At 41.9% G+C, this 13720-nt stretch overlaps 1 protein-coding gene across 1 annotated transcript in view; it reads right to left on the bottom strand.

The window, feature by feature from the left end:
- The window catches only part of MAP3K5 (mitogen-activated protein kinase kinase kinase 5), a 143652-nt gene that overhangs the window by 37068 nt on the left and 92864 nt on the right, over positions 1 to 13720 (bottom strand). The window contains exons 16-18 of the mRNA XM_066606130.1: positions 7514 to 7641; positions 3878 to 4014; positions 2388 to 2493 (exon numbers count right to left, since the gene is read on the bottom strand). Of these exons, the coding sequence (XP_066462227.1) occupies positions 2388 to 2493; positions 3878 to 4014; positions 7514 to 7641 (371 nt within the window). The remainder of the gene's footprint in view (positions 1 to 2387; positions 2494 to 3877; positions 4015 to 7513; positions 7642 to 13720) is intronic.

Raw genomic sequence — 13720 nt, 5'->3', positions numbered from 1 at the left:
AGACCTTTCTGTCTGTGCGTGCGTGAGTGCGTTTGTGAGTGACTTACATGCTCCGCCACTAATCAGATCATGCTGACGTCATCAAAGGGCCTTCATCCCCAGTGAGGGAGTTACATGCTCCACCCCTGATAATGACTGACATCACCGGTCCTGTCTGGCCAGGTGTTCGTTAGTATTCCATAGCAACTGAGGCTGCTGGGAGTTTGTAGTACACCTGTAATCTGCACAAGGATGCAGGAGCTTTGATGACATCACGGTCATTTGATCAGGGGCGGAGGATGCAAGTGATTCAGTCAGGATGAGTTTCACCATCATGTGATCAGGGGTGGAGCATGACGGTGACATCACAGTTCCTTCATCCCAAGTGCTGTGCTGCTTCCGATCCCTGTTGTATGGGATGAACGATGTATGTAGCAGTGCTGTGTGCGACATGCATGTAGCACAGCTGTGTGGCGCACTGCGTCACCAGAAACACTGGTATCATAATTCTCTAATAATTTCTAATGAACAACATAAAAGCCTTTTTCCAGAAAACTATATATCTATGTCCTCACCTCCTCCTACTCTAGACCATACCCATAAATAAGACTGGAGCAAAAAATTTTTTAAAAAAAGTCTTTATTATGACAAAAATAAAAATACTAAAAAGAATCTAACAGTTAGGGGTTACAAGAAAAAGTGTTTTGGCTTTCCCCTGGGTACCCAAGTAAGGGAGTGGGATACTCCCAAGCACAATTGGAGATTTTCCTTACTATAGCAATATACTAAGAAAAGGGCTAACAGTCTTCTTACAGTTAATTAATCAGAATTTGTATCAATGACCCCCCTCCCCTCCCTTCTGTAATCAGGTGGAGTTCCTAGAGGTATCAGGCATTTATGGTAGGTCCTGTTGATATGCAATAAATACCTAAGATGGGAATACCCGCTTCCATGCTCTTTACATAAATAAAGTATATCTATTTTTCAGATATTGTAAGTATAGCAGTTTGATAGTAGACTGTTCTTACAAGAGATGATCACTTTAGATACAAGAACATTCAGAAAATATCAGGCTGGGTTGCAGGGAATTTCAAAACTTACTGGAAAGTTAGTAACAGAACAACAACGTGGACTTCTGTGGCAGAACATTTCTGGTAATAATTGTAACTGAGGATTTGTATTTATCTGTGTAAGTTTTTAAAAAGGTACGTTTAACTAGAGGTGAATTAATTTGAACCGAGCTAACCCTTAAAGGGGTTGTCCCGCGCCGAAACGGGTTTATTTTTTTTTTTAACCCCCCCCCCCGTTCGGCGCGAGACAACCCCGATGCAGGGGTTAAAAAAACAAACCGGAGAGTGCTTACCTGAATCCCGGCGGTCCGACGTCTTCATACTCACCTGCTGAAGATGGCCGCCGGGGTCTGCTCCCTCCGTGGACCGCAGCTCTTCTGTGCTGTGATTGGCTGGAATCGGCACGTGACGGGGCGGAGCTACACGGAGCCGGCATTCTGCACGAGCGGCTCCATTGAATACAGCAGAAGACCCGGACTGCGCAAGCGCGGCTAATTTGGCCATCGGAGGCCGAAAATTAGTCGGCACCATGGAGACGAGGACGCCAGCAACGGAGCAGGTAAGTATAAAACTTTTGATAACTTCTGTATGGCTCATAATTAATGCACAATGTACATTACAAAGTGCATTAATATGGCCATACAGAAGTGTATAGACCCACTTGCTGCCGCGGGACAACCCCTTTAACTATCCCGATAACAAAAACGTTTTAAAACGTGTGTGTGTGTGTATGTATATGTATATTATATATATATATATATATATATATATATATATATATATATATATATATATATATAATATTAAAATATATATATATTATTTTTTTTTAATGTTTGACACCTCACACTATACATCTCTAGAATCTCAAGTTAAAGGGGATCTGTCAGCACCCAATATAAGTGAAAACTACAGGTCTTCTCAGCTAAATAAACAGGCTTTTTTAAAGGAAAGAAATAATTATGTCTTGTAGAAAAAAAAACAGCAACATTTTTTTGTTGTTTAGATTCCCTTTAGAAAGAGTTACGTTGATCCATAAGTTATACATACTCCAAAAGGGTGAAACTGAAAAGGATAGCTCACCCTGCAAAAATATACCCACAAGAAAAAAAACAAAAACCAAGCCCCCATAAGCTACCCCAAATAAATGAAATAAAATAAGTTGAACTGAAATAAATGAAGTAGTAATGCAAGTATGTTGCAGGAACTTGGGACTACACTTATGTGCCCACTGCAGTCCTTTTATAAGACAGCACAACAACTTATTCATTAAATACTGGTAATGACAGGTATTCTAAAAAGCTATACTTTTTATTGATAATTGCCCAATAGTCTTACCAGTGAATGTCTCTGTATTTGGGTTGATACCAGCAAGCCTCTTTGATGTACCAAAATCAGAGATTTTCAGAACTCCACTGTAAGTATTTATCAAGACATTATCACCCTGAAGTACAGAATAGATTTGCGATTAACAATCCAATCTCATTCATGCATGTTATAGCATTGCTGTGAGTCAAAGAGTCTTGTGAACAGTTTTGCAAAAGCAAAATTGCCGACCATACTAGTAAGGGGCAGGGAGGAACGTACCTCTAGCCATGCTTTTAGGGTCCACAGCTGTCATTAAACAAACTTTGATGCCACTGCAGCAAGTGCTCTGAAGATGGGACTTATCTCTCAAGTGCTCTCCAACCCGTTTAATGTGCCGCTCAACAGCTCTGATTGACAGCTGTAGTTTCCAATCAGCAGACTGCTGCAGCTGTCAATAGAGCAGCTCATTGGAGAGGACTTGAACGAGGAGTCCTGCCTCCAGAGCACTTACAGTGATGACATTAAATGTTGATTTTCTGACTGCTGCGGACCCTAAAAGCATGGAATGACGACCATCTATACCCCTTCTCCCCTGCCCCTAACTAGCACTGTCACCAGTTTTGCATTGTCAAAATGGATGCCCCTAATGTCAAATCCATTGAGTTAATCGGAGAAACAGTACAGCATGTAGTCACCATGATGAAACTAATAGACGCCATTGTAATTCAATGATATGACAGATACAGCTGTCATTCTTCTGGATTCGTGCGGTTCCTGAGAGTTGTACTCATTAATAACCTATATGTAAGAGGAGTTTTTTTCTGATAAGCTCCTTTAACCCCTTCCTGCCATATGACAAATATATCCATCAAGAGCCGAACTTACTTCCATAATGGATATGTACATCATGAAGATCTCACAGGTAAAAACTGAAAATTTTGTATCGTAGAGATACTGACCCAAAGAATGATATTTAGGTCACAGGATATATGGTGCACAATTGGAATAAGGAAGAAAATAATTGTGAAAGCATAGCTTTTCACCCCACCCCCTTCATACAAAGCTAAGAAAAAAATCTGTCAATAGATATGTAACCCAAAATAGTACCACAGAGTACTAAAATTATACCACAAAAACAAGCGCTCATGTGTCTACATCAGCAAAAAATAAAAGTTATGACTTGCAATATGTGATAATGAAAAACAGAAAAATATTGCCGGCATCCATAAAGCGGTTGTCCACTTTTTACTATTTTTATCTATTAAGTTATAGAACAGGAAATCATACAACTTTCTAATATACATGCATTTAAAATTCTTCTTACATGTCCTTCTTATATACAGTTGCCCCTGTTTGGACAGTAAAATGCTACAGTTCATGTAGTGGTCCATCCATAGTAAGACATCAGTCACATGACCTACCATACATGTCATGTGACCCTTAGTATTCACGCGACACTGATCAGGCATCTAACAGGTGATTACTGAGGAGCAGAACTCACACAGTATTAGGATACTGACCTTTATGTCTCTATGTACTATCTGATTGTCATGAAGATACTTCAAGCCCTCAAGAATCTGTTTGGTATAAAATCCAATTGTTTGTTCATTGTCTTTCAGAGGTCCCCATTTTGATCGCAGAAGAGCAGAAAGACTTCCTGTAATAAAATAATGAGCCACATAATAAGTTACAAAGATAAAATGTATTCATGGCCAACAATATGTCACAATATGACTATCCACATTGCAATAATAGCTACTGATAAACAGCCAAAACCGCTGCCAACAGCCACATGTAAATACAGCCCAAAGGTAAGAACCGATAATAAAAAGACCAAGACAAATAGCAGGGCAGTGCTTGGCGGGGCGTGCGTAAGGAGGAAGTATGAAGTGGGGAATTGTGAGAAATATAGTTTCAAGATACACATCGACAGGGATGCGGCGGCCATCTTGGAAATAAAAGATGTAGTGAAACCTCAGAAACGGAGCACAGGATAAGAAGGTAATGGCTGCGTGATTCATATCCCTAGCCAGCTGTGCATAAACATGGCACGAACACCTTAACCCTTTCCAATCCAATTTGTCTCCTGGTTTTTCTAGGGGGCTTACTCTTTTTCTTCTGTTATACAACGGCGCCATCTGCTGGCTGAGGCCAGTACTGCATGAGGTGACACGTTGGATAAGCTCTGACAGCAGAGAGGCTGGCAATATACAGTAAGAGAACCCCGACGGACGTCTTCCAACATCGGAGCTGTACAGCGGTAAATCATAATGTCTTCAGAGGTCAGACAGTGGATTGGAAAGGGTTAAAGGCATTTATGAAATTTTTGAAAGTTTACTCCACAGCCACAATACCCTTTTAAGCAAAGACTTGGTTCGTTGTAATACAGTTAAAATGGAAGATTCAATAGTGGACAGCGTTGTTAAAAGAATTTCCTTTTCTCATTTACATTGTTTATTTCAAGTGCACCTAACTTTCCAGATGACTTTCCAGCTGCCAAGAGTGTATATGAGGAATAACCCCATTTCTGTATTTTTCTCCGTTTTTTTCTCTGCAGGATGTACCTCTGATTCTCAATCCTCTCAGGACTGGCAGGAGGAGCATGCTGCATTCTATATGCTATGCACAAAAAAATTGCAGATTCTAGTCTCTAAATGTCTAACAGCAGTGGAGATGTGATTTCAGTAGCTAAAACATAGTCAACAGTGACTTACTAATAGTTGCAAGGCTGAGTTTGAGTTTCTCCTATTTAACCCCCCCCCTCCCACTCTGCTCTGTATATACACATTTCAAGGAGCAGAATGACTCATGCCCTTCCAAGTGGCCAGCACTTTAGCGTTATTTTTCAGTTCAAAACTGTAATTTTAGGTAAATAAAGTAAATAGTAGTTTTGCTAGTTATCACACTGGCTATCATAAATATACAAGCAGTCTGAAAAGTTAGTGACAGCATACTGAATTAGCACTTTTTTTTTTTTAATAAGTGACTTCAGTAGGAAAAATTTGCATATAACAATGACCACTTTTTTCACCCTCTTTTTTTTTTAAAAACTATTTCCCTGGCTCTTAACCCTTTGCAATCCAATTCTGGATTCAGGTTTTCCTAGGGGGCTTTCTCTTTCTGCCATTATACAATGGCGCCATCTGCCAGCTAGAGCCAGGACTGCAGTATGTGACATGCCAGAGAGGCCCCCTGACAACAGAGCGGCCAGCAACATACAGTAAGAATACCCTGCTGGATGTTTTGCGACATCGGAGCTGCACAGCCTTCAATCAGAATGTCTTCAGGCGTCAGACAGTGGATTGGAAAGGGTTAAAGGGGTTATCCAGTTAATGCCTTATATACCTCGCACTAATAGTGCTACACTCGTGGAGTGCTGCTGTATTTTCCATATCGAAACCCCACTTCAATATGGTAGTATGGAGTAAAAAAATGTTTTAATATACAAAACCCCCACATCTGCCAATATCCAGCGCTGCAGCCCTGCTGTGGCCCCAGTGACTGTTGTGACAAATGAGGTCACGTGAAATCAGGTGACCGCTGTGTCCAAAGAGAGGAAGCAGTGTCACGTTCCTGAAGTCCTGGCATGATGGCGCTCCGGATGTAAGTGCCAATACCAGGAGAATGAGTGGTGACACTGCAGCCTCTCTGGTGACTCTGTTCACCTGATTTCCTGTGCCATCATCCATCACAACAGGGCTGGATCCCTGGGCCACAGAGAAGTATATATATTTCAGTTTATTTTAATTCAGCCAGCTTTATCGAAGTGGGGTTGTCCAGTGGACAGATGACCCTTTTAAGTACTAGCCTGGGTAAAAGTATCCGTATGCAGGTTCAAGAATTAATTCTCAATTTATACCACATCTATGGTGCAGAGACAGCATATATGCTGTAAAAATGTCCGGCTCTATACACCAAGATGATGATAGGCTTCAATAGCCAGAAGGATGCCGTTTGTTAGTCTATATGTTTGATGTGTTTGCTGCTGCCTATCCATTTGGAGATGCCCCTCTCGTTATGCACATTAACCTCTGTGACTGGCCTCCAAACAAACACTCATTTATAAACCTTGAACAGAAGCAAAACCCAAAGACTGAAAGTTGAGTGTCATCTGTGCAAGAACCAAAATGAAATGTGTCGTCTGTCCAAATACTTTGTAATAAATTATGTTTTTTAACCCGATATCCTGAGCAAAGTCATGTGATTACTAACTTTCTCTCTCTTCATATACAGTATATATAGATTGCTAAACATACAATTGGTAGTCTGTTTAATAACATGAAAACCCCCATTAACCACAACCACTAAGTCTTTCATGACTACCTGCCTGTATCCCAACTTCTGTGGTCCTGTACTGTATATGTGCTGCAGCTCAAAGAATTCCGTTCATCATATTAATAATTGCCATCATACTTTAGATAAGTGAAAATTATTACTTGCAACATTATCCTCAATTTTTAGTTAATTGCTCCAATTTAAAGAGGTCTAAAATTATATGTGAGCCTGAACATTTAACCCTTGGATGTCATGGTCAATAGTAACCATCCAAGCTGTTCAACAGATGGAATGGGCTCACTCTGTATCCCCTATAGTTACGCCCCTGCTTTATCCCATGATCACCAAGTGCTAATAGGTTGTTATGGCAGCCAAGTGCCCAACACTAGCCCACAAAGTTACCATCTTACTACTTTTGGTACACCCCGCCAGAGGCACGTTACTCTGCAAAATAGAAATATTCTAGTAGTGTACTTTACAAGAACTCAAGTGATGTTCAAGTCCTCTAGTAGGGAAAAAAAACAATCTGAAGAAATAAACATGATTACCATGTCTGCAAAGTCCAAACTACTAAAATATCAACTAATTTATCCTGTACAGTGAATGGGTGATGTCAGACTTGACGCCCACCTGACATTTCCTAGTTTCAGTTGCCAGAACTGTGAATGCTCCAGGTGGGAGGTCCCCACTGCTCACTGCCGATAGGTGATGTAAGATTTGATTGACAGGGGAACAAAATAGAGGGACATTGAGTCAGCAGGGCCACAGCTGTAAAGCTATGCAGCCAGCCCCACTGATATGAAGACATGACAGGTCCTATTTAAGCATAGAGTCCCTTTAATGAAAACACATCTACTTGAACACATTAAATTATGCCTTACCTCCTGGTACTTGCTCCATAAAAATTTTAATAAAACGGTTTTCACTGAACGAGCCCAAATATTGGACAATATTCTTGTGTTTGAGATGTTTGTGAAGTGCAATCTCTTCATGCAGCGGCTGAGAGTACCTGGAGGTACAAATACATGTTTACTGAACAAACAAAATTTATAAGAAACACGTATAAAGATAGCTAAAATAAAAGTATATTCAAATTTGTTGCTAGACGTTGATCTTGCATGAAAGGTCTTGTTTCAGATATAGGGTCCATCAGAGGGATTGTCCAGGGAGACTAAATACTTCCAAGGACCCACATGGTATGAGCCCTTACACTGTGCCCGTCATGTCATCATGAGGGCTGCCCAATTGGCTCGTCTTAGTAACCAAGCCTGCCCCCTTTACTTTTATGGCTGATTGATGCAGAGGGCTTGCTTAGTTAATAAAATGATGAGCTGAACAGCCAGCCCTATTGACGACATGAGAGGCACAGCAAGAAGGGCTATACCATGTGATCCGATGGTGTTCCCAGGCCAGAAGTGGAGGTTCTGACACCTTGGGTCCATGTAACTATTAAGCTTCCCTTGACAACCCTTTAATAGCCAATACATATCAATCAAAACAAAAATTGCAACAGTCTGTATTACCTGTGTTGTAGTCTTTAGAGCAAATTACATGGCTTTAAGCATGTAACAAAAAAAGAAAAAAAAAACAAAAAGAAAAGGACCTAAAAGATAGGCGTGAAGAAGAACTAAGGCAAAGCACTTACGGCGAGTTGCAGAGTTCACAGTTAAAAGGTTAATCAATCGACTTTGATAGCCTACCAAGAGCATAGGTGATAAAAGTCTAATTGGTAAGGGTGTCACCCTTGGGACGCCCACGGATTATGAGAATGGAGGCTCCTGTGTTGGCTTTGCACTGCATCCCCCACAGTGAGGATGAGCTTGGATGGAGCAACAGCCAAGCATGCACACTGCTGCAATATTAAACTCTATAGGATTGCAGGAAAATTTCCAAGCGCTACTTCTCTTCGATATATCCATAAACCTGAATGGAGCAGCAGCATGCATGCTGGAACACTGCTCCATTCAAAACTCCTCCACACTGAGGACTGCAGTGAGAAAGGGGGACACAAGACCCTATTCTTGTGATCAGGAGGAGCTTCGATGGCACCCCCACCAGACTTTTCTCACCTACCCCATGGATACAGAGCAATGTTCACTGAAACAAAGCAGTCAAATCTAGGAGTCAGGTATTTTATTACCTAGTGATGTGATATTTTTGGCATATTCCCCAATTTAGATATAATTTTTTTTTAAACTTTCTACACTTTGCTTGCTTGTCCACGGGCATAGCCATATCCCGCGGGGAGCAGGAGATAGCTGACTGTTATCCGCACTGAGCCTAACAGATAGGCTCACCGCAGAGATTGTGGAAAATCGCAGCATGCTGCGATTTGCCGCCCGTGAGCGGAGAGTCGCTATGATTCTCCGCTCATGGACAGGGGGCTTCGCTTTCCATAGCAACTTCATGGACACGATGCAGAAGATTAATGAAAATCTGCCAATTTTCCTATGCAAATTGTGCCACAAAACTGCCTTACATGATTTGCATCACATTTATGTGTTTTGAGACACTTTCTACCACTCTTTATAACTCTTCTGAATAAGGGGTGCAGCTTGTCAAAAAGGGGACATAGCTTAAATGCAGCACAAATTGGCACAATTCCTGCTGAAAACTAAGCCAACTAATAGGTGGAATAAAGTTAGACTTGACAGTCTAAAGATACTCCAGATTTATTATACAGAAAGAGTCGCTGTGATAAACTGGCGCATTTTAAAGAGCCTCTGTCACCTACTTTTAGCCCTATAAGTTAAAGCTTATGGGCTTAGAGCAGGTGACCTGCTTAGTCCAGGGATGTAAGTGTTATACTTACCTTCCCCATTAGTGTGAAAACTGTTGCTCGGTGAATTGAACAGCGCTGCCAAGTAGTCCACCCATTATAAAATTAGAACGGCCAGCTACTTAGTGTACCTCTCAATGCATCAAGCAGCAGCTTGTAAGTACAACACTTACATTCTCAAACTCAGCGGATCACCAACTTTCAGCCCATGAGCTTAGCTTATAGGGCTAAAAGTAGATGACAGATTCCCTTCAAGACTGCCTAGTCTGAGGGCTCCTTCACATTTCGGGGGGGGGGAAAAAAAAAAAGAATGGCTGTGATTGGTTCATCGAGCGCTGGCTCAGATTGGTTCTTGAGTGCCGTGGCTCAGCCTATCACAGCCAGCGCTTCCTGGGAGGTGGGGAGTTTGAACTCCTGACCAGTAAGCGCTAAGAGAAAACTACAAGCAAGTGCCAGGCACCAGCAGAGAAGACGCGGCAGAGCAAACAGCGGCTGTTACGTGAGTTTTTTTTTTTGGATACAGCTAGGGCTTATTTTCAGGGTAGGGCTTATATTTCAAACGCAACCCCCTTTCACCTCCTCCCAGAAAATCCCAGCAAAAGAGCACTACAAGGTAATGCGACTTACAAGCTAGCACATAAAATTGCAATATGGCTGCAAGAAAATGCAGCGATATTGCACAGACCACAGATGCGATATCGCTGCGATTTTCTCATGGCAATATCGTGTCGCCCACGTGAAAGAGGCTGTAAAAACAAAAAACAAACTGCAAAGTCATATGTGAGTTTACCCTGAATTCCCTAGCTTTTGCCAAGTTGTTTCTTGATGGAGTGGCTTTCATAGATCAAACAGGTTGAAACTGTGTTTTCCTAACTGTACAAGTTGTGCAGCAAAAAACCCATAGTGCACTAATACTACAGGTAGCAGTACCCTCAGTAGCCATTACTTTTACACTCATGCGGGAAGAATGAACATGATGAACTTGCAGTACTCTTTCAGATCATAGAACTAAGGCTGCCTTCACATCTGCGCTGGAAGCTCCGGTCTAAGGCTACGTCACAGATCCGGCACAAAATACCGCAAGAAAAAAAACAGCATGCAGCACTTTTTCGTCCAGTAAGATGTCGGGCAGCTAAGTGGAAACCGAATGGACCCCATTATAGTCAACGAGGTCTGTTCAGCACTTTTCGGGCCAGGAAAAAAAACCCCCGAGAGCAGGTGTGAAAGCAACCTAAAAATCTTATTGTAATCTGAACAGATTACATTCCGAATACTCTGCTACTTTACAATGGGCTGGTATTCAATGTGCAATCAGCGACTAAATAGATTACACTATCTGGTTAAACGCAGCCCATCTGACAGAAAACAGTTTTTAGATTTATGCTGTCTTTGGACAATTTTTTGATTATTTTCTGGCAGACTTTCTGCTTTTAGCTTGCTGTCTTATTTCTCTGTCCAGCTGTTTGTGACTAGACAACCCTAGTGGGAAAATGCTTGTCTGCTCTTAGGCAGGAAAAGAGGAGAAAAATAAATGTGCTCCCATCTAGATCAGCTTTCCATGATTGATAAGCCAAGAACACAGAATGCTGCTCGCTATTAACTATTTAATGTAATAGCGTCAGTAAAAGGGATGGTTCAGAACATGCAGCAGATTGTTAATGCCTCGTTCAGACAAACGTGTTTACGCGTGTACAAAACTGCACGTCTATTAGAGCCATTGATGTCCTATGGTGTGTTCACATGTCTGTGTTTTACAGGCATGCAAACACGCGCACCTGCAAAAGATAGGACATGCGTGCACCATAGGTCTGTTCTGCGTGTCAATATTCCCCGCGGGGAGTCCCCTCATCACTGAACACTGTGATGGCACTCCTCGCAGGAAGTAAAGAATCCTCTGTCACAGCTGTCACAGCCCATCCCTGAAAATCAACCATTAGCATGTGTAAAAAATGTTTTAAAAACACACTCACCTCTCCGGCGCTGTAGGGGCTCAGGCGCGTCTAGCCACTTGGTCTCCCTGCACGGCTCTGAAGCTCTTTCAGCAGGCGGGGATTTAAAATCCCTGGCTGCTGAAAGGGCTGTATCTGATTGCCTGAGTGCTCACTCAGCCAATCACAGGCAGCGCTCAGCCATTTAATGAATGACAGCTGAGCACTGCCTGTGATTGCTCACAGTGCGCAGCCAATCACAGGCAGCGCTTGGCTATTTATTTTCTACTACAGCTAGGAATTCATTTCATGGAAGGGCTTATATTTAAAGCCCTTCCCGAAAATCACTGAGGGGTGTCGGCATCCTATTGCTTTCAATGGTGCTGCCGGCAGCAGTGGCGGCCGCATTGACGGCAATAGGCACGCAGCTTTGTTCACACGTATTTCGGCACGTGTGGATTTGTGCACACACGTGCAAAACAATGCTCGTGTGAACAAGGCCTAAGCCTGTGTAAACTCTGCAACAATGCTGATACAGGCAAAGTACAGAACGGCTGCCAGGGACCCAGAGTAGAAGATGGAAGCAGTTTATAAAAAGGCTTCAGCCTTCTCTTTTTGAAGGCTGCATAGTGCTTAATGAGAGTTATGTGGAGAATAGAGAAAGTAGCAGCACTGTTCCTGCTATGGGACCTGGCAATCACATGATTGCTGGCGACCCCTGGAATGGAAGAGCTGCTAGGTCTCTAGCCACTATTGTCATCCTAGGGGATGTCTTTTCCATTACTGCAGCTCGTATCAATGCAGTGGAAACACTGAAGAAAAAAAGGACATGAACATCCCACAGATATCTTTTTACGTTTCCAGTCATAGATGTTAAAAAAATTGTAACAAAAATAAGTTTTCAAAAAGTAACAAAATAAAATACAAATATATCAGAAAAGCAACCCACTGCCCAAGCCAACCTAAACCATTGCCATATCAGCCCAGTATTCCAATACAAATTATATATTAAACATCCAAAACAAAATGGGGAACCCATTCCTGTACTTTATTTTGGCATAAATATACTAATTTTAAAAATAAATTATAAATTAAAGAAATGTTTAACTTTTTGTACGTGTCTCCTAATAAAACAAACAAAAAAATCTGAGAAAAATCAGTGAAAAGGGGTTATGAAAAAATAGCTATATGTGACAATAACAAAGAAATAGGGCCATGAAACCATGCTTTGTAAAAATCGCTAAGTGTCTGGTCCTTTAGGGGCAAAACACTCTGGTCCTTAAAAGGGGTTAAACTAAAACAATTTGAAAAGGGGTGAGGACCCTGTTCTCAAAAGTTTACAATCTTTGAGGAAATAGGGGTAACACAAGAGATAAGTGTACAATGGTCTTTTCCATAAATAGGGTACTCTACATAAAGCTGAATGAGTCGATCAGCAGCTGCTATCACAGATATTAGATGTATTCGCGTATAAGGAGTATGGGTGGGTGAGAGGGATAAAGTTCTTAAGGAGAGAGAGGAGAGAAATGGAATTAGGAATTTTAGTAAGCCTCCCTGAAGAAATGTGTTTTTAGGGCACGCTTAAAACTGCTGAAAGTAGCGATTAACCTGCTTCTCTGGGGTAGCACATTCCAGAGAGCTGGGGTAGCTTGGAAAATAGCTTGCAAACTGACTGTAGTTCACTTCCTAAACATTACAGTTAGTCAGCTCTCTGCTTGAAATTGACATTTAGCAGTTAAAGGAGTTTTCCAGGGAGAATCACCTCAGGATAGGTCATCAATAGCTGATTGGCTGAGGGCCGTCATTCAGAACCCCGACCGATCAGCTGATTGTGCAGACACAGCTCCCATTGCAGTTAGAAGCACCGGCCACTTCGCAGAAATTGGAGCAGAGATTCCGCTGCTTTCGCTCTGACCCCTGTTTAAGTGTGGCGCTGTCAGCGGGCACACAATCAGCTTGTCAGTCGGGGTCCTGAGCAACAGACCCTAGCCGATCAATAGTATACTTTCTGAAAACCCCTATAAATCTGTCATTTTCACAGTCTATTAAAGAAATACGGCATATACATTTTGAGGTTTCTTCTGCAAAACAGATGCAAGTTACAGTTGTTGAACTTGCAGATTGACTTCAAGCAGCCTGTTTCAGGTGACTTTTCAGAACAGGCCGTCATACATGTACATGAGGAGAAGCATTATTTTTGACCATTATTTGACTTGCATTTGGAACGTTTCACTACTTTTCCCATCTGCAGGCTGCATCTCTAGTTTTCAGATTTCCCTGACGTAGTGAGTTCAGATACTAGCAGTTATGTCTTCCATTAACTGCACCCAGGAAAGAAAATCCTGCTTCCCATCTATCTGTAGCACACCCTCAGAAGCAGC

This window comes from Eleutherodactylus coqui, chromosome 1 (genome assembly GCF_035609145.1).
Source record: "Eleutherodactylus coqui strain aEleCoq1 chromosome 1, aEleCoq1.hap1, whole genome shotgun sequence".
NCBI classification, from domain to species: domain Eukaryota; kingdom Metazoa; phylum Chordata; class Amphibia; order Anura; family Eleutherodactylidae; genus Eleutherodactylus; species Eleutherodactylus coqui.
The sequence above is the reverse complement of the archived record's forward strand: the minus strand, read 5'-3'. Positions and strand labels throughout refer to the sequence as shown.